At 46.3% G+C, this 19,617-nt stretch overlaps 5 protein-coding genes across 7 annotated transcripts; 2 read left to right on the top strand and 3 right to left on the bottom strand.

The window, feature by feature from the left end:
- Positions 1 to 122: 122 nt before the first annotated feature.
- On the bottom strand, positions 123 to 13,059 carry LOC115772117 (adenomatous polyposis coli protein). Of its 3 annotated transcripts, XR_004019019.1 has the most exons (5): positions 12,729 to 13,059; positions 5,189 to 9,186; positions 4,616 to 4,769; positions 217 to 4,558; positions 130 to 150 (listed from the first exon to the last, which is right to left on the bottom strand). XR_004019019.1 is itself a non-coding variant. In XM_030718090.1 (4 exons), the coding sequence occupies exons 2-4, from the start codon at positions 9,115 to 9,117 to the stop codon at positions 1,097 to 1,099; spliced, it is 7,545 nt and encodes a 2,514-aa protein (XP_030573950.1). In that variant the 5' UTR covers positions 9,118 to 9,186; positions 12,729 to 13,059; the 3' UTR covers positions 123 to 1,096. The 3 variants fall into 3 exon arrangements, 2 of the variants coding, with proteins under 2 accessions (XP_030573950.1, XP_030573951.1); XM_030718090.1 differs by having other exon boundaries at positions 123 to 4,558; XM_030718091.1 differs by lacking the exons at positions 130 to 150; positions 217 to 4,558; positions 4,616 to 4,769 and adding an exon at positions 4,779 to 4,891.
- A 320-nt stretch (positions 13,060 to 13,379) lies between these two features.
- Positions 13,380 to 14,668, top strand: LOC115772119 (COP9 signalosome complex subunit 6). The gene is made up of 2 exons (XM_030718094.1): positions 13,380 to 13,881; positions 13,941 to 14,668. The coding sequence occupies exons 1-2, from the start codon at positions 13,504 to 13,506 to the stop codon at positions 14,583 to 14,585; spliced, it is 1,023 nt and encodes a 340-aa protein (XP_030573954.1). The 5' UTR covers positions 13,380 to 13,503; the 3' UTR covers positions 14,586 to 14,668.
- A 358-nt stretch (positions 14,669 to 15,026) lies between these two features.
- Positions 15,027 to 16,386, bottom strand: LOC115772120 (diphthine methyl ester synthase). The gene is made up of 2 exons (XM_030718095.1): positions 16,057 to 16,386; positions 15,027 to 15,930 (listed from the first exon to the last, which is right to left on the bottom strand). Exons 1-2 carry the CDS (start codon positions 16,189 to 16,191, stop codon positions 15,220 to 15,222), a joined length of 846 nt encoding a protein of 281 aa, XP_030573955.1. The 5' UTR covers positions 16,192 to 16,386; the 3' UTR covers positions 15,027 to 15,219.
- A 363-nt stretch (positions 16,387 to 16,749) lies between these two features.
- On the top strand, positions 16,750 to 18,089 carry LOC115772118 (MKI67 FHA domain-interacting nucleolar phosphoprotein). The gene is made up of 3 exons (XM_030718092.1): positions 16,750 to 16,922; positions 16,982 to 17,326; positions 17,390 to 18,089. The coding sequence occupies exons 1-3, from the start codon at positions 16,827 to 16,829 to the stop codon at positions 18,047 to 18,049; spliced, it is 1,101 nt and encodes a 366-aa protein (XP_030573952.1). The 5' UTR covers positions 16,750 to 16,826; the 3' UTR covers positions 18,050 to 18,089.
- A 43-nt stretch (positions 18,090 to 18,132) lies between these two features.
- Positions 18,133 to 18,629, bottom strand: LOC115771647 (homeobox protein MOX-2). The gene has a single exon (XM_030717451.1). It carries the CDS (start codon positions 18,598 to 18,600, stop codon positions 18,133 to 18,135), a length of 468 nt encoding a protein of 155 aa, XP_030573311.1. The 5' UTR covers positions 18,601 to 18,629.
- Positions 18,630 to 19,617: the final 988 nt, after the last annotated feature.

Raw genomic sequence — 19,617 nt, 5'->3', positions numbered from 1 at the left:
AAAATCGAAAGTTTTGTTCTCTCAGAGCACTCGAAATCCAGAGCTTACATTGCTTGATGTTATTCCCAACTGACTGACGACTGACTGGTTGACTGACTGACGGACTAACTGACTGATTGATGATCACCGCAATCCGTAAGAACTAGGAAGCTGAAATTGTATTGTAGGTAACTCCTTTCCAAAGAGCCTTTGTTCATATTCCATCATAATCCATACCTCTTGGGTGAAAATGGGCTCAAAGATTGAAATCGGGAAATTTAAATGTATATAATGAATTTAATGCGAGTTCCTTTTGCTTGTAAAAATTGGTAAAGTTTCATGCAAAATTTGAATGAATTGTTTTTGTTGAAAAACATTTCGTTTTTATTAATATGTTATTAGAAATTTAAATCGGCTTAAATCAAAGCTAAACTAAATATCGCCATGTCTCGAAAGCGGCTAAAAACGAGATACAAATACGCTTAAAAAATAAAGATTTATAACATTATGATAATTAAAAAGCAATGACTACAAATGTGTTACAATAATCATTCTCAAAATAATATTTGGTTTGCAGAAAGGAAGCCGACTGGCTAATACGCTCACTATGTGTATAAAATTTATATTTTTTTTTTGTTTTTTTTTGATTAATTTTGGCCCATTTGAATAAGAAGCCCCAACATACATAGACCTTATATACCTGCTATAATTAATATTGATAAATATTACAACTTTGAATATCGTATTGTATGATATATGTTTCGTAGGTATATGGGATATCTATGCTCTATATAGGTTGTACACATCTGAAAAGGCCCGAAGTAATATCTAATTTATTATTATTTTAATGCAATACATTTGGCTACACACGAACATGGAGATGATTTCAACGCGTTTTAGGCTCTTCGTTTCTGACTGTGAATTGAATTAGATATAGTTTCTAGGCTTAACAAATCTAGCTACCCGCTAAATGAAGTAGTATAGGAGATATATATATATATCAAGACTATATAGGTTTGTAAGATATATAATTAAATATATAATAAACATTCCTTGATTCCGTTTATCTGCTATTCACGCGAAAATGCAAGACGGGATTCGCTTTGTGCGTTCGGTTCTATTTGCGCGCACCTCCAACGGGCAGCCGGGATCGGGCGGCAGCTGCTGCTCCGGCTGCTTGACTGACCGTGCCAGCATCTGGCGGCGTGTTGTCGAATGTGGAGCTGCGCAGCACCATGGGACGCGCGGCTGTGCCGTTCAACGTATTGGAAGATTTCGTTTGCTGCGTCTTCAGATTGGTTGTTGGCTTGATCTTCGTTTTGGTTTTGGCCTCATCCACACGCTTCCAAATGTTGGCTATGCGACTTTGCGCTTGATTAATCTTGACCGCCGCCGCCGCAGCAGCGGCTGCACTGCCGCCATTCAAATTGGAATTGCTGCGCGAGGGCGGCGTTGTGCTTGACACCCGCGACGCTTGGGCGGCTACGCGTGAGGCGGCGGCCGCCTTGGCGCTGGCCAGGCGTATATTGGTATTGGCACGTTGCTGGGTTGGCAGCACGCGAGGCGCTGCTTTGGCTTTGGCTATGACGCGCTTGGGTGAAGCTGCTTTTGTTGTTGTTGTTGTTGGTGTGGCACGCTTTGTGGGCAGCTTAGAGGCGCGCTGCGTGGGACTCACTGCCTCCACAATGGGCACCTGTGCGTCCATATTTGTGGGCTCATCCTTGACAAAAGTGCCCTGGCGTTCCAGACGCGTAGCTGCAGGTGGCGGAGTTGTCTTCTTTTTGGCCGGCAGCCGTGTGCCGGGTAAAGCATTGCGCTTGGCTATGGTCGGCGAGAGCGTCTTTGTCTTGTTCTTAGCAGCAGCGGCAGCGGCGGCGGCGGCTGCGCTGCTATTGCGCTGACTTTGCATGCTGTAGGGCGAGATGTAGGCGGGCTTCTTGCGTCCACGCACCACCTTGACAGCCGCGGCCGGCTCCAGAGCAGGCGGCGGTGTCGCTCTCTTGAGCGTTAGCGGCTTGGGCTGTGCCGCTGCCACTGGCGGTGACTGGCCGCGACCATGACAGGATTCCGTTTCCGAGTTCTGATCGCCCTCACAACTAGGCGGATCATCCAACGCAGCGGGCGTCTCCTCCTCCGGCTGACTGGGCTGGGCAATGTTGATGTCTGTGATGTAGGTGAACTGCTGCATCATGGCGCGCATGGAGGACAGCTGCTCGCTGGCGCAATCATCCTGCAAGAGCAGCAGCTGGCGCGGACATTCGATGAGCTGGGTCTTGTAGCGCTCGGCACTGCCGCGTCGCCTGCCATTGAGCCGTGGCGATGCTGTCGCTGGCGCTGCCGACGACTGCACAGACTCCTCAATCTCAATACGCAATGTTTCATTTGCCTCCGCCGCGTCTAGAGCGCTGCTCGTGATGGTGTACGTCTTGTAGCGATCCTTGGCCAGGCGACGCTTTTGCTTGGGCGTTAGTGTGCGACGATTTGGCGAGGGCGTGGAGCCCTGCTTGGGCGTTGACTCCGCCGAGCTAAAGTCCTCGTTCATGGTGGCATCCTCCTCGTCATCGTAGTCACAACAGCTTTGAAGCATGGTCAATGTGAGCGTTTGATCGTCACAAGCGGCCGTCTCGTAGTTGGAAACCGATATGGTTGTAGCCATGCTGCAGTCCTGATCGGCATCCGCCACCTCGGACTGTATGCTGTCTACGCTGATCATGGAGTCCAGCAGCTCATCCATAAGCGATGGCGGCTTTATGTTATCCAGCAGGTTACAGCTGGAGTTCACGCTCTCAGCGCTGCCCGCCAACTGACCAAGCGCACGCCTGGCCATCAGACCAGCTGGAAACGCCTTACGCGCAAATCTGGGTGATTTGCTGGGCAAAGCCAACCGCAACGAGCTCGGCTGCGTGTTGCAGGCAGAGTTCAGCGATTCCATGCCAGAAGGCGGGCGCACATTGTCCAAATCCAGGCTGCCATTGATACTGAACGTTAACTGCTGTGCTGTGCTGTCATCATGGTTGATGGCATCGTCATGGTCACACGCCTGCAGCTGCTGCAGATTCTCGGCCAGAGCGCGCGCCTCGTACGCAATCATTGTGGAATTGGTCATCATGGAGGCGCTGGTGCCATTGAACAGGAGCAATCGCTGCTGCTGCTCGCAGCTGCGCACTGCAGCGCTCAGCACTTGACCGCCCAGCTGGAAATTCAGGCCGGAAGATAGACTCTGCTGCTGCTCCTCAATCAAGGTTTCGGTTAGAGTGTGGCTTTCCAGGGAGTTGGGCTGCGTCTGCGTCAAGCCCGCTGCAGCTGCCTCGCCGTTAACCAATCCCAATGAGCTCGGCATATGCGTCTCATTGGTGGGCGTAATCTCGGCGAATTCATGCAGATCCGGTGCCTGTGTGGTATCCGCATCATTTCCGTCAGCATCATCATCATCAAGGCTGAGCGAGCCCAGCACTGGCGCCGTTTGGCTAATGCTGGGAAAGGAAACATCATTGGGACAGGTGTGCTCGTTCCAGGTGTTGTTACTCTGGCTGTGACTGTGATTGTTGCTCTGACTGTGACTCTGACTGTGACTGTGATTGCCCGTGCGCAATTGCTCCGCGGAGGTCACAAACTCTAGTGTGAGCCGCTCCACTGACTTAAGCATTAGATCGGGATCCTTATGCTTGTCCGAACTGCAGCTGGCATTGATGCGTTGCCTGCTGGCATCCGAAATTTCATCCAGTCGAACTGTGGTGTCCAGTATAAACGACTGATTCGACTCGTCGCTGGAGCGATCCGCATCGTTCTCCGCCAGCTTAGACCCAATAACGGTCATGTGAGCGATCGTGCTCGCGATCTCTGGACTTGGAGCTGGACTTTTTGCTGCGTCTGTGTCGGTGTCGATGCCGTGGTTGGGCAGGCTGCTCTGTTTGGGCAATTGGCTGCTGTGTGGGATTGATATTGCGTGCGTTTTCTGCTCTACGTCTGGAGCTGCTGTGCTGTTGGCACTTGCTGATGTAGTAGCCGCCATTGGGTGACACGGTTCCAATGCAGCTGCAGACGTAGCTTGCGCGTTTTTTGGCACGGCATTGATTTTCTTGGATATGCCCGTATTGATGCACTCCAGCAGCAGCTTCTCATCCTTGCGCTCACGCTCCCGTTCCCGCTGATGCTGGTGATGGTGATGATGATGATGCTGACGCTGGCGCCTCGGTTGCACTGGCAACTGCACGGGCAGCGAATCAAACTGCTTGAGATTGGGATTGGACTGTGCCGAGGAGCTGCCCAGCTGCTGCAATTGCTGCAGCTGTTGCGTTTTTCCCGGCTCTTTGGACTTATACATGCCATTTAGTATGCACAGCTCGAACAGCGACTTCGACTGATTGTCATTCGAGTCGCTGGAGTCCACCGAGCTGTAGGATTCCTGTTGCACCGTCTTGCGCGCACTAATCGCCGAATTCAGCGAGCACGCCGAGGTGGCGGCATTGATGGCTATGGGCTGCGTTGAGGAGCACAGCGAACTGGATCGCTTGCTGCTCGTTGCGCTCGTGCTGAAGCCAAGATTCGACTTGGGTCTATTGCAGCCGGCGGCAATAGCCTGTGCAAAAGTAATTAATTAATTTATGTACATACTATGTGAACCCGCTGCACTTACTTGACTCAGCAAATTGGTATCATCCTCGGAGTCTATGGACAGAGAGCTCAGCGAGTCATCCTGCCAATGCGGCGGACGTCTGGTATTCTCTTCTTTTTGGGGCGCCACGGCTGCCGCCTGGCTGCCTGCCTTTGCCGCAGTCGCCTCGGCAATACTGTTAACAACAAAGATCTTTAGATATATGCTCGGGTACAAGAACTCGTATTTCACGGAGTGGCTTTTCCAAAATCCTTTTGATTTAGAAATCTTTGAATTCGATCAGATAAAAACAAAAGCCTTTCAAAGGTCATTTAACCATTTTCCACCCGTATGCGTGGATTAACATAAATCGGTGGAAACATGAAATTATTAATTTTAAATATATAAAAAAAACCCTAGAGTCCTGTGGATATTCCACAAATTAAAGAAACATGTCCTCAGTAAATTTTACATAGCGAAAAGAATGGAGCTTGAAATTCTGTTTTCTAACTAGGTCGGAGGATTTTGCGATATCGGTCTTGACTGTTTATAATTAATGTGATTGCTTCAAAAACTTAAGTCAAAGATAAAAAAACACGTTCATGACTTGCTTACCCAGCTGTTTCCTTTAGCTGCACCGCAGGTCCGACGAGACTAGAGCCCACAGTCAGATTGGACAAACCGGAGACGACAGAGAAATTGCAGGGACTATCCTCCACCAGATATTTGCTCATCTCATCACTGACGGGCAAATAGGGGGGCAGCATATTGCCGCCTCTGCGCAGCATGGCAATGGGATCCGCATTCAAGGCGGCAACTGGAACAGGATTGTGTTTCTGCATGCCATCCCGAATGCACTGCTGCAGCACGGCCGCAGCGCCACCACCGCCACCACAATCAGAGGCATTGGAAGAGACATCGTCGGAGAGATTGAGCGAACAGCGTTGCGGCTGCGTTTCGGCTGTCGAGCTAATGGATATGGCAGAGAGATTGGTATTGCTGCCCACCTTGGAGAGCAGCGCGGGCGTGTCCTCGGTACAGTAGCTACGCGTGGTCTCTTCGCCAGTGGCTGCTGCTGTCGTTGTGGCACTTGCAGCTCCAGCTCCAGCTGTGCTCACGACCGCAGCGCGTTGCATGCCCATATTGATGCAGCTGGCCAGAAGCAGCTCATCCTCCTTCTCGACATCGTTGTCCTCGACATCAACCACGCACAGGGGCTTATCATCATCCGCAATGCTCAGATTGCTCAGGCTGGTCGCGCCAGAGAACTGTGCAGGCGTGTGCTCCACATTGAATTTGCTCAGATCATCCTCGAAGACGCTGCGCAGGGGTCGCTGATCGTTCCCGCCAGTTGGCAGGACAGCACTTGCGCCTGCCATGCTGCTGCGCCTGGGCGATTGCGGCATGCTTTGCGTGGGCGAGTCAGGCAGCTCTGAGGGTGAGATGACACCGCTGGCCAGACGACTAAAATCACTGACCACCGAACTCTTGTCATCACAATTGGCCACATCCACATCCAGCGAGTCCATGGAGCTGCGCCGGGAGAACATTAACGGCGTCTCCAGGGCCGAATTGGGCTTGGCCAGTATTGGCTGCTCCTCCTCCTGCTGTTGCTGCTGCTGCTGCAGCTCCGGTTGCGCTTGCTGTTCCTCCAGCTTGACGGGCTTGGCTGCTTTTGATGCAGATTTTCTCGGTTCGTCCAGGCTGCTGAGCGAATCGTAGCGACTAAAGTAGCCGGGCGTGCCCTCCTCGCAGTAGTTGATGGGCTTCTCGGGTGTATAGGAGCCGGATGCCAGAGCAGAGGACAGCTTTGCGGATGATTGCTTGATGGGCGCTTGCGGTACCGTCGCCTCATTCTCCGCCCCGCTGGGCTTGATGGTGGCTTCAGCAGGCGGCGATGTTTCCGCTTCCGCTTTGGCCGCCTGTCGCAAATCCGTGACAGATGCCGCATTCGATATGACATAGGGCGTATCCTCGGTCTGATAACACTTGACGCTGTCATCCAGAATGAGCAGTATCTCTTGCCCCTCGCCCGTTGCTGCCTTGGCAGCCGGCGCACAGCTCGTGGTTGACTTTAAATCGGCCTCCAGTTGATTTTCCGCATAGCGCAGACTGAAATCTGTTGGCTGATCTAAATCCGTTTCCTGATATGTTGTTGTCTTGCTGCTGTTGGCAGCACCTTCACTATATTTGGCAGAATAATCAATAGGCTGCTCCTCCGTGGCCTCCGCATCGTGCTCCAGCTCCAGCTCAAAGTTGCCCTGTCGCTGTGCGGCATCGGAGCGCATCAAGTGCTCATAGGCCGTGTCCGACTTGGCCGAATAGACAGAGTCACGGCTCTCGCTCTTAGTCAGCAGGGCGGAGCGCGACAAGCGTGTGGGAGCTGGATGGCGACGCGTCTTGCTGGCGCTAATGCTGCTGCCGGTGTTGCTCTCCAGGTTTTCACAGGTCTCTGCATGTCGTTCGCCCAGCTCCTGCTGCAGGGCCTTTTGCTTGCGCGCCTTCAGCGTGGGCAGCTGCTTGAGGCCCATGGAGCGGGCAATCGGATCTAACTGATCCTGATTCTGTACAGCGGGCCGAAAATTTAGCAGATTTTTCAGCGCCGAGGAGCTGCCCTCCGAGATCATGGTATGCTTGGAGTGTATCAACGAGCGCAGCATCGGCACTGCGCCATTGTCCCACAAAAACTTCTGATCTTCCGGACAGCGTGCCGATAGATTCCACAATGTACCGCACGAGTTGCTCACCACCGTCAGGCTCTCCGACTTGAGCTGCTGCAACAGTATGGCCAGGCAATTGTGCTGGCGCAAGATCTGGCGATAGGGCTCACAGACGGCAATGTGACTGGAAACATTACGCAAAATTCCACCAGCATTCTCGATAATCTTTAGGGTCTTGCTGGGTCCCTCATAGCTGAGCATGCCGACGAGAAAGGCGAGTGCGCCCTCAACAGCACAGAATTCCGCCTTGTTGGTGCTGCAGTGCGCCGAAAGATTCCACAATGCCGAGAGTATGGCCTTTAGTGTATTCTCGCTCTTGTTGCGCATGGCGGCCTTGGCCAGGGCAGTCACGGTTCCAATCTCATTGAGCACCGCCTTCATGTTGCTGTCGGCGCGCCAGGAGAGATTGCGCAGCACACTGGCCGTCACCTGGAGCAGATCGTCGGGTCCGCTTGTGTCCAACTGGGCGACCAGCGCCTCCATAAACTGCTTCTGGCCACAGAGCAGCGCCTTATTGTTCTCATCGCCAAATGTGAGATTGGTAAGTGCCATTAGCGCGTAACGGCGCAGCGAATTGCAGCACTGATCCTCCGGTTTCGGTCCGTGCACAGCATGATCCAAATGCACCAGATTGGGTATTACCTGCAGTGCGCCCAGTTCGCACATCGCATGACGATGCTCCTCATCGAAGCTGACCTTCATCAGGGACGAAATGGCCGCCAAAGGATGACGATCGGAGTCATCGGCTATGGCCTCGCCGCCGCTCTGCAGCAGCGTCTTAAGGAAACTGCAATAGTCCACAATCTGATCTAGCAGGCGTAACACTTTGGCCTCACGCCTGCCCGCCTTCTCGTCCGGATGGCTGTGCACCACATTGTGCAGCGCAAGGCTGGCGCATTTGCGCACCTCCTGCTCATTGTCCGGCGCATGCATCATCTGCACCAGCAGCGGCATGCAGCCGGAGCGACGCAACGTTGCACAGCTCTGACTGTTGCCGGAGAGCTCGAGAAACTTTTTGGACATTTCCAGCGGATCATTGGAGCCCAGCATGGAGAGCAGCGAGTAGACGCATTCGACCTTGGCGCCGAGCGTGGCATCCACATCGCTTGTGCTCGTCCAGGCGGCACCTTTAGGCAGGCGGGGCAACGGCGGCGGCGCCGCATCCGCATCCAGAAATCGAGAGAGCGTATACGAGGGCTCCTTGCTGCGTGAAACGCGACTTGCGCCGCTTGTTCCACTTGATGCAGCTGATGTAGTTGCTCCTTCAGCTGGTGAGCCCAGACGCTGCGCTGGCAAAAGCTCCTGTTGCTGTTGCTGCTGCGCCGACTGCCGCTCAAAATTGCGATCCAGGCTGCGATGCTCGCGCAGCTCCTGCGCCAGCATATAGTCAGGCGGTATGGGATTCTCGTCCAGAAAGTGCTTGGCTGGCTTCTTGGCGCTGCCGGCTGCGCCGCTGCTTTGCGTAAAGTGCAGCGTATTATCGTCCTGGGTGAACTCTTTCTTGGTATAGCCACTGGCTGCCAGCTCATAGTCGCTAATCTCGCCATCACGCTCGAATTTCTTATCCATTTTCAGCTGCTCCCCAGCGGCGGTTCTATAGCCATAGTTGTCCTCGTAATCTGGCGGCACTGCGGCATCATAGTCCAAGAAATGTGGCTTACGATCGGGAACCGCATCCACGTCCACTTCCACATCGGCATCGACATCCACGTCCACATCCACATCTACATCGGTGTCGTCTAGGCAAACGCTAGCCATGCCCAGAACAATGCTGTCCTGACCGCCGCCATCCTCCAGCTCTGGCGTCAGCGTTGGCTGCAACATGATCGCAGCTCAACTGGATTTGGTTTGCTTTTTAGAGCCAAATATGCCAGAGAGTCAATGCGCCATGCCCTGCAATTACGAGTGAGAGGCGTTGGTTATAAATTGCAAGATGAGTTGGCTGATCAGCTGGGCGTCGAGTCGGCGCACTTCTATTTATATCTACAAATACATATATGTACATACATATATATATAGTATATACTCTGCCCACCACCAGTTGGCCAAGTTGGGCCCTTGAGCGAGACGCTGGCAAATGCAGCAACAGTCGACGCATCAGAATATCAGGTGTAAAGTCAAGTCTGCGGTCTATAACAGGTAATAAACGGCTACAACTTTGAGCTCAAATGGGCATCGGCTACCAGATACCCTTTTCCTAATAGGATTAACTTATGCAACTATGAATGCAGCGCAATAAAACTGGTTTGTTGTAATTCCCTTTGAACTTTTGAGACAAACCTTGTTTCTGCTACAGTAGGTCCCCAATAATAAGAAAAGCTGCACTGTTGCTTTTCGTCCTTCTAGGCGATTCTCATGGCAAGTATGGCTTTAAATACTTATGCGATTTTTATATCGTTTTTAGTAGTATTTATAACTCTCTTTCTCTCTCACTCGAACTTTACTTAACTTACAAGTACAACATCAAGAGCCGTCGGCATTACTTAGCTTATTGAAAATCGCATAGAAAGGCAAGATAACGGAATGTGTTACATTGATAACTATTAGTCAATTACTAAATGGATCTTTAGTTTAATATACCCTCTGATTATGTTACCTTGTACTACTAATACAATCATTATGATCATGATTAGCTCGCGCTGCATGTATTTTTTTTTTAGAAAGTTAGCGGATCGGCGTCGTCTTTGCGGAATTTCCAGTGCATGAAAAAGATACAGATGCGTTTTCAGCTGCTTAATTTCATTGTTGTTGTTGTTGTTGCTGCTGCTGTTATATTTTTCATTTGAGCTGCCGTTGAGTTATGCGCTGTGCAATTGGGAGCTGCATTTCTTATGGAAGCGGCGCATGCGCCGTATAATTGGATATGTGCGTATACACATGAATATATATACATATATATACATATATATATCTGAAAAAGTGTGTGTGCTTTGATCTATGACATGGTTACGATGAATATTCTCACAAATGAACTGCAGTCTGTGAATTGGGACAATCCTACAAATCAAATGCTTTAGGCTCCAATTGGCAAACTCAACAGAATCGAATTCGCAAAACGCTCCAATTGGACAATATCAGAATTGCATGGCATGAAATAGCTAGAAAATTATACACATTTTAAAAAATCCATTTAAATTGGTACATAGAAATAAATAAAGTATTTGTATATCAAATATAATAAGTATTTCATCAACTCAAATTAAGAAAGCCAGAATTTAAATTAACCTCAAGTTAGAAGGTGATTCTGGTTTAAAGGCGCCAATAAGAACTGGAAATCATTTATGGACAAAGGCCTCGAAATGACGTACATTTGCCAACGAATGCTTAGTCCCAAAGTGCTTACTCAATCCATGTGCACCCCTTTCTGAAATATAATACGCAGCTAAACAAATTCGGAGCAGTCTGATAAGCAACGCTCTCTGATTAGTTGGCTGGGTATGATAAATGGAGCACATTCCCATACGTAATGTACATGTGTATGTGCACATTACGTACATAGCCGGCATTTTAGCATGCCGAATGAATCAACAGTTCATCAATTAGTCAAAGCCCATGCAAGTGTACATAGTTGTACATGCTTACATACATATGTACATATGTATGTATGTATTATATTTGCACTTATTGTTGGCAAGTATCAGAAAGAATTCGAATGCGTCACTTGTCTAGCCCGGCGCAACTCCCGCTGTCTTGCATGTCATTAACCGACCAGCTACAGATACACGCATATATACATTCATATACACACACATATGCAAACATACATGCAGACCACAAAAGGAAGAGACGTTTTGGCTTGGCACACATTTTGCATACCGAAAATCCAAACAGCAGAACTATCGCCCAAGTAGTATACGATTGAAGACTGAGCAATGAGATGGGCAGGCAACAGACATTAAAGAGATATAATGGAAGTGTGCGCAAAAAAAAAAAAAAAACAGCACGAAACCAAAGATCTCGCAAGCAGGCTGAACATTAAATGCCCTTGCCTATTATACTAAATGATTTAAATATATTTATCCGAATGATAATCCTTCATTAAAAAATACAAAATGAGCATATATTTATAAAGAACATATGCTATCGAAAAATAATAAGTAAAATATTATTTTTATGATCAAAAAATTTTGATTTTGGGTTGAAAACGCACTTTGTATTATAAATATGACAAATATATTTTTGGAAAATGCTTCTATCTAAATTACGAAACAACTAGTATATATATAGGTTGATTAAGATATTACTCATATATTAGATATTGTCAATATTGTTCGACAATAACAACTATAAATACTATTAGCATTTTTAACAATATTCAAATGTTGTTGGTTTGTGTTTTTCCAATTAGAATCAGATCTGTTATTAATGCATTTTATTTTGTGAGGATCCACTGTATTACTAATAAAAACTGCATATAAAATCTCATAATCGCCAATGCCTCGTTCAAGGCGTTACACGTTCGAAGACAATGCTAAAGTACCCTTCATGGCATAATAAAAGTACGCGCTCGTTCCCATAAATATGAACGTACATGTATGTATGTATGTGTGCGCATGCCAGTATGTATGTATGTATGTAGGTATGTGTTATTTTAATGAACGTCGTTCGCCTTTGCTGTTGTTGTTTTCTTTTAATTTTCGTCTTGTCCAGTTTTCTTTTTGCAAGCAGAGATCATGATTATGTAAATGGAAGCAAAGTAAAAGGGAAACTAAATACTTTAACTATGCAAGTAGTTTATCTATTTTGTGACTCTCGTCGGTCTTTCGACCAACACAATAAAAATACAACAGCGACAGGCGAAACCCCCAGAGCATGCATAATAAATAAATACATGAACATACATATGTATGTATGTGTACATACGCATACACATGCACACATTTAACAGTTAATTTGCGAATGCAACCACAATGCGAATGCAGACATAGACAAAGTGATTAATTATGGTCAATAAGAGCGGGAAAAAATTACTAAATAGAATTGAAAAATTATCAATTAGCTGTGCCACATTCACTTAACAGCACCTACAATAGCAACAACAACAACAACAAAGACATTGCAGCGGTACGCACACGTCGAAAGTATGTGATAAAGGAGCCTGCAGCTTGAAAAGACAATACAGATGCACAGGCACACACCCACACACGGCGCAGCCGCTCGCACACACTCAAACACGCACATGTACACGCGCGCCAATTGGATTTTATTGATTTTTCCTGTAAAAGGAAAGATGAACGCAAACGAAAAACGCTAAAAACTTGAAAACTTGTCAAACTCTTCATTCGCTTTAATGATATACTTATAATTAAGACTGCCATAAGAGCGACAAAGCGTCTAAAAACATTTAGTGTTTCGAATAATCTTGTAGGTTTTGTCACATACATAAAAAGAAGATTTTATTGAGTCTCCCACACAGCGACAAGTTTAGTGCATACCTTGACCAAAAGTTCTTAGTGGCTCGTAACAGCTGCTGCCTTGATTAGACACATTTCATGCTTTATCTTAAATGTTTACTTTGAGCGATTGCATTTATTTATAATTCTTACACATTTCGCGATAAAACAAATAATAGCGCACGTATATTTTTTGTTTTACGACAACCGTCCGTACTCAGCGGTTATCCGTGGCACAGCCAAATCTTATTGGTGATGAACTAGTGATGGACTATACAAAACGATTGCAACTTAACATTTTGTCGAACTGTTATTGACAGCGAACACTTGAGACAAAAAATACTAAAGACTGACTCGAATTTTAAATTTAACAGTGGCTCAAAATGACAGTTTTCAGAAAAATGACTATATTTAAAATACTTTTCAGGTTACTGTTTTTATTTTGATAGGATTGTTTTATAGAATAGCGCATATTTTAAGCAAGCCCTAGTGGTGTTGCAAGTAATAATAAACTAATCAGCTACTTTGCGTAAGCTCCTTTGGATCTAGAGTCATTTCTTAGAGTAAATGATTATTTCCATAAAATAAATACATAATTCAAATATATGAACAACAAATTGCATTTATATAAAATAAGACGAAATAGCGCACAAATAGGACAAAGAAACGTATCTAAATTGTTATATCGTTATCGTAACTCGATAAGCGGTGGCGGCTAGTCGATAAATTCTATATAAAACAGCAAACACAAAATAGACTAAATTGCAAATCATTTGTAATTTCTTTTTCGTGTTCGCAAATCTCCCACAGTGACAGCATGGAACAAATGGACGTTGATGTTGACCTAACCGCCAAGCCGAGCACATCATCCTCAGCGGCAGCAACTTCGGCCGCTGGCGATGCTGCTAGCAACAAACAACCTCAAATCAAAGGCAATATTATGGCTGCGTCTGGTACAATTGCGTCGGTAACAATTTCATTGCATCCATTGGTCATAATGAATATATCGGAGCATTGGACACGTTTCCGGGCACAGCACTGCGAGTCGCGTCAAGTGTATGGCGCACTGATAGGCAAACAAAAGGGCCGCAATATCGAGGTAATGAATTCGTTTGAGCTCAAAACCGATGAAATTGCGGAGGAGACAATCATCAACAAGGACTATTATAACAAGAAGGAGCAGCAGTACAAGCAGGTTAGTTCGTTTAACTTAATCCAAATAGTGGCCAGCTCATAAGTACTTGTGGTTTGCAGGTGTTCAGCGATCTGGACTTCATTGGCTGGTATACAACGGGCGACAGTCCCACTGCGAGCGACATAAAGATTCAAAAACAAATAGCCGAGATTAATGAATGTCCCATCATGCTGCAGTTGAACCCGTTGCCACGTAGCGTGGACCAGCTGCCTGTTAAGCTATTCGAATCGCTAATCGATCTGGTCGACGGCGAGGCCACCATGCTATTTGTTCCGCTTACCTATACACTGGCCACCGAGGAGGCCGAACGCATTGGTGTGGATCATGTGGCACGCATGACCACAAACGAGTCGGGCGAAAAGAGCGTGGTCGCCGAGCATTTGGTTGCCCAGGACAGCGCCATTAAAATGTTAAATACGCGCATTAAAATCGTTTTGCAATACATCAAAGATGTCGAGGCGGGCAAGCTAAAGGCGAACCAGGAAATATTGCGTGAGGCGTATGCCTTGTGCCATCGTCTGCCCATAATGCAGGTGCCCGCCTTCCAGGAGGAGCTCTACACACAATGCAACGATGTGGGCCTGATCAGCTACTTGGGCACGCTGACCAAGGGCTGCAACGACATGCATCAGTTTGTCAACAAATTTAATATGCTTTACGATCGCCAGGGCTCATCGCGGCGCATGCGTGGCCTCTATCCCTAAGCGGATATGTGGAGAGATATTTATTTTATATATATTCTGAATTGCTGCCGATTAAATGAAAAACACCACAATGTCAAGCAGTTGTTCCTTGTCAATTTCCTGGTATAGTTAACCAAATGTGACACGCTTAGAAGACAGCCACGACCCCACGAAGTATGCATACCCTTGAGCCAGATCGATATAGTCATAGCTGTCCCATGGTACGTCCCTTTCTAGGTAACTAATCTCTGTTTTAAATCTTAAAACACATACAACTTTTCAAAGATCCTTAATTTTGATGTTTTGAGCAATCTGTTATCAGACCGCGTTATCATATAACTACAATAGAAACTTTTTCTAATCAATTAAAAGAGATAAATCTCATTAAAATCTCTTATTGTAAAAAACCATATGGAAAAACTCGCTAGATAAATTGAATATCGCCAGCTAGAACACCACTATGTTCTGTTGATAATTCGATTTTTTATTATTGTTTGCAAACTACACACAGTTGGAACTAAGCAGGGGGAAACCACATACGTATGCATATCACTTTCTCATCTTACTCATCCTTCATAGAGCTTCAAGCTACTTAAATTCAATTCAATGTGTCCTAAACACTTAAATACATAAAGTTCATGCGGTGGGCCATTCTCTAATGATTATAATCGTCCAATTTGATGTTGGCAGCGTATTGCTGCAAAAACTCCACTTCCAGCGGATGCATCTCCTTGGCGGGTATGATCAGTGAGTGCAGCGGGCCGCCCAGATCGGTGGCACGCATACCGTGCAGGGTGCTAACAACAATCTGTTGCGTATCCTGGCCAACGCGTGCCAGTCCCACGCACAGCGACTGCTCATTTAGCACTGTATTCCGCTCCAGAGCATCCTTCTTCTCAACAATGGTCAGCAGCTGTTGTGCGGCTTCGGCGACGCTCATAAAACGCGGGGGCATGTACTCCTTGCGTTTGCGCATCAGCGACTCGGGGGTGGGCTCCTTAACCTTAATGTCCAGCAGACAGAGCGTGTGCATATTGTGCAGGCGATTCAGCTTAATCTTATCGTAAAAGCTATCCGGCTTCCATGTCTCATCCCAATACGGTATAGAGACAGTTTCACCGAATTTGTACAGCTGCAGGCCACAACAGCCAATGGCATTCATAATGGACGCATTATGTATAACCTTATAGGGTATGTTTTTCTCCTTGGCGCGCAAAATGAAATCTGTGTGCGTTGTGGCGCCAAAAGGGTCGCCCACAACAAGCAGGGCGACGTCCGTCTCACCAGCGCCAGCCAATATCTCATCGGCGCCCTGTTCCACCAGGTCACGGTCAGCCAGCAGCAAGGGACGTCCATAGAACTCTTGCTAAACAACAACAACAACAATACAGAAAGAAAAAAACAACAATGAAAAACCAAAAAACCGAATATTTAACGCATATGTATATACAGATTTAATATTTGCGCCTCACGCACAGTTGTCCCTACTCACCATATCCTCAAGGCTGCAGCCCAGAATTGAGGTATACATTTCCAGGTACACACGACTACATTGCTTTACAATTTCAAGGCCTTTCACTGTGATATCCTTGATATCGCCCAGACCGAGTCCAATTAGATAGAACATTCTGTCTTGTTATTTGTGCGCAATTTACAATTGTTTATCTTGTGAGTATTTGTTTTTTTTTTTTGTTTGCAAGTATATATATGTGTAAATTTATTTAAGCGCTATGGATGGAAACCGACACGTGCCCGTTATATTAGATTTGCACCTCGCTTGTTGCTTCTTCACGCGCGGACGACGCGATTGCACTAACATCTGATTTACAGTGTTGCCATGTGCGTCATTTTCCAATTTGATTTAAGTGCGCTTCGGAAAGATATACTTGTATAAGCTGGTCACACTAGCACTGGGATTAAAATGTATAAAATAATAATAATTTATAATTATAACAACAGTTATACTTTGTTGATTCACTTTTTTATTAAAATACCCTCGTTTTTGCAGTTTTGTGCGTATGCTCGTCATGGCGTTTAGCGGATTCGCTGAATTGTTCTAGCAAGACTGCCCTTGTTAACATTTATGCACTCAAATAAATACTAAAAAAATGTTTGAATTTGCTTACTATATTTTCCAGCATTGGCTAACTATCGTTATCGAATCAGCCGATTTATTGCTGTATATTCCACGTGCGGCTGCAGCTTTAAAATTTGTCTCATCCTATTCTAGTGTTTGTTTATTAAGTAATAGTAAACGTCAAGATGCCGCCAGTAAAGAAACCCAAGCCCTTTAAGATGCAAAAACAAGTGACACCGTCCAAATCGCCCGACCAAAATAAAACCGTAATTTCCGGCCAGGTGAGTTAAAGTCTCTCCAAGTAACGGTGCCCAAACTGTATGCGACACCATTTTTGCAGTTGAAGAAGAAACTGAACCACGCCAAGCCGCAGCCAAAGGCGCAGCAGGAGCGCGGTGTGGTGTTCATCAAACATTTGCCACATGGCTTCTTTGAGCAGCAATTACGTCAATATTTCAAGCAATTCGGGCATGTAACGCGTGTGCGCCTTGCGCGTTCCGAGCGCACCGGCGGTAGCAAAGGATTCGCATTTGTTGAGTTCGAATATCCGGAGGTGGCGAAAGTAGCGGCAGATACGATGGACAACTACCTGATGTTTCAGAAAGTGGTCAAGGCCTCGTATATACCGCCCGAGCAGCAAAAATTCAATTACTTCAAGAAAACGGTGAAAAAAGTCACAAATAAGGTAAGCACGGCTGAAGATTGAATATAAATTGTATATAATATTGTTTGTTTGTTTGTTTTCTAGGCTGGCAAAGAGATTTATGTTTCGGATGTAACCAAAGCTACGCAACGCAGTGTCAAGAAACAAAACGATTGGAACGAAAGTGCCTGCCAGAAACGCACTGTTTTGGGCATCAAAAAACTAAAGAAGATGCAAGATAAATTTAAGCATTTGGGACTTGACTTTTCCAATTTCATTGTCGAACCTGTCAAAAAATCAAAGGTGACGGAACAGAAAGCGAAACCTTCCAACAGTAGCAAACAGAAAGCGCCGGAAAAAGAGCTGGAACTGGCAGATCTGCTGGGCAACACCATCAACGAAGACTCGGATGATGAGGACTATGTTGATGCAAGTGACGATGATACTGAACAGGAGCTGAACAGCGCTGAAGATGATAGCGACGACGCTGAAGATGATGACGACGACGACGATGACGATGATGAGGTGGAGGAAGAGCTGCAGCCAAAACCGGCAGCTAAAAAGTCGCTTAAGAAAAACACTAGCGCTGAGCGCCAGTCTGAGCTGCTCAAACGCAAACCCGGCACGGGTGGTGTGCAGAAAAAGAAGACCGCTGCAGCGTCCAAAGTGAACAAAAAGGCGGCCACGAAAACGCTGCAGCTGGCCGCGGCCAAGCAGTTGGCCAAGCCGCTGCAAAAGAAGGTTGCCAAGAAGATGAAGAAGTAACTATAGTATATTTTTACCATAATAGTTAAGTAAACAAAACGTTGTATAAAAAATAATTCTTTTTTTTTTCTTTTAAATTTAAACTAATGTGCTTTTGTGGATCCGGACAACTCAAGTTTGATGCGCTTGCATTTCATGCGTCGATTTTGAAACCAAACCTTCACCTGGCGCTCGGTCAGCTCCAGGGCGACGGCAATTTCGTAGCGACGCAGCCGGGTTAAATAATTGGAGTAGCAAAATTCAGCCTCCAGTTGCTTGAGTTGGGCTTTCGTAAACGCAGTGCGTTCCTTGCGCTGAGCGATGGGTGCTGTGGCGATCGGCTGCGTTGGTGTCGTTGTGGGTGTGGTTGCGCTACCTGTTAATTGCAGGGCTTGGCAATCATTGGCCGCGGCATGGCTCCAGATCGTTTTCCCATAATCCTCATAGCTGGATGCATTGCTCTGCTCATAATTGTAATCATAGTCCGCATAGCCGTCGTAGTTGGGCCAAACTTTTGTGTCATTCACGTAGAAAACGGACGGATCCGTGTTGCTGGCGCTGCAGTTCTTCATTGGAGTTCCTTCTGGGCGCACACTCTAATTAATACTGAACGCTCGGCCACATGAAGATGCCTCTTAAAACAACTTTTCTGCTAGCCGCCGATTGGCTCTCACTCTCCGCAGCCGATTGGCTCAATCTGTTTTTCCACTTAAATGTAAATGATGTGCTGCTGATATGATAATTGTGCGCAACATCTGGACACACAGCTCCCCACACCCGCCGGCTCGACCAACCAGCCGTAACGTCGCGTGCTCTGCTTTGCCTTTGAGCGCTTGTGACACCCACAAACTATGTTGTTGTTTTTCTAAGACTCGGATGACCAGCTCGCTGATCTCAAAAACAAAACAAAGAAAACTGACTAGAAACGGAAGTAGCTGCAGCGCGCATGTGTGTGGTTCTAGGTCTACAAACAAACATGAGTCAAGTGCTTTGTGCGCTTTGAAGAACTCTAAAATTTTAATATCGCTCGTAAAAGTCGATCGTCAGTTGGGGTTTTATATAGTAGATGACTGACTGTCAATTGCACGCGCTTTTTAGTTTTTGCGCATCATTTGGTTGTGCTACGGCGCGGATATCCACATCCTCAACTTTACCCACTGACCGCAACTTGTCTATTAGTTTGCCTGCAACCTGATGTCATCATTATTCTGCAATTGTCAATATACATAATAAAAATCTACCATTTTTTTTAAAGTTAAGTTGATAAAATAATAATCTCGGCACTTAGTGACATATTTGAATTTTAAACTCGCAACCCAACCGCCAAACAACAGACAACATCTGGCAACGCCATTTATAGAGTGGACTATTGCTCTTTAAAAACTGATATAAGTAAATAAAAAATAAATTAATATCTGTTCTTGAGTATCAATTTTTGATTTGCCCCCATTAATTAGAAATAAATTACTATGGCTTTTTGCTATACCTTTTTTAAATTGTATACTTTCTGACCCCTTTTAATTAGTGCCTGCTGACATGCGATAATATGAAAATGCTCCCATGTATAAGAAATCGAGTGAGTACACCAT

Source organism: Drosophila novamexicana, unplaced genomic scaffold, assembly GCF_003285875.2.
Source record: "Drosophila novamexicana strain 15010-1031.04,08,12 unplaced genomic scaffold, DnovRS2.1 tig00000108-arrow-pilon, whole genome shotgun sequence".
Lineage (NCBI taxonomy): Eukaryota > Metazoa > Arthropoda > Insecta > Diptera > Drosophilidae > Drosophila > Drosophila novamexicana.
Note: the sequence above shows the minus strand (reverse complement) of the source record. Positions and strands in the feature narration are given on the sequence as shown.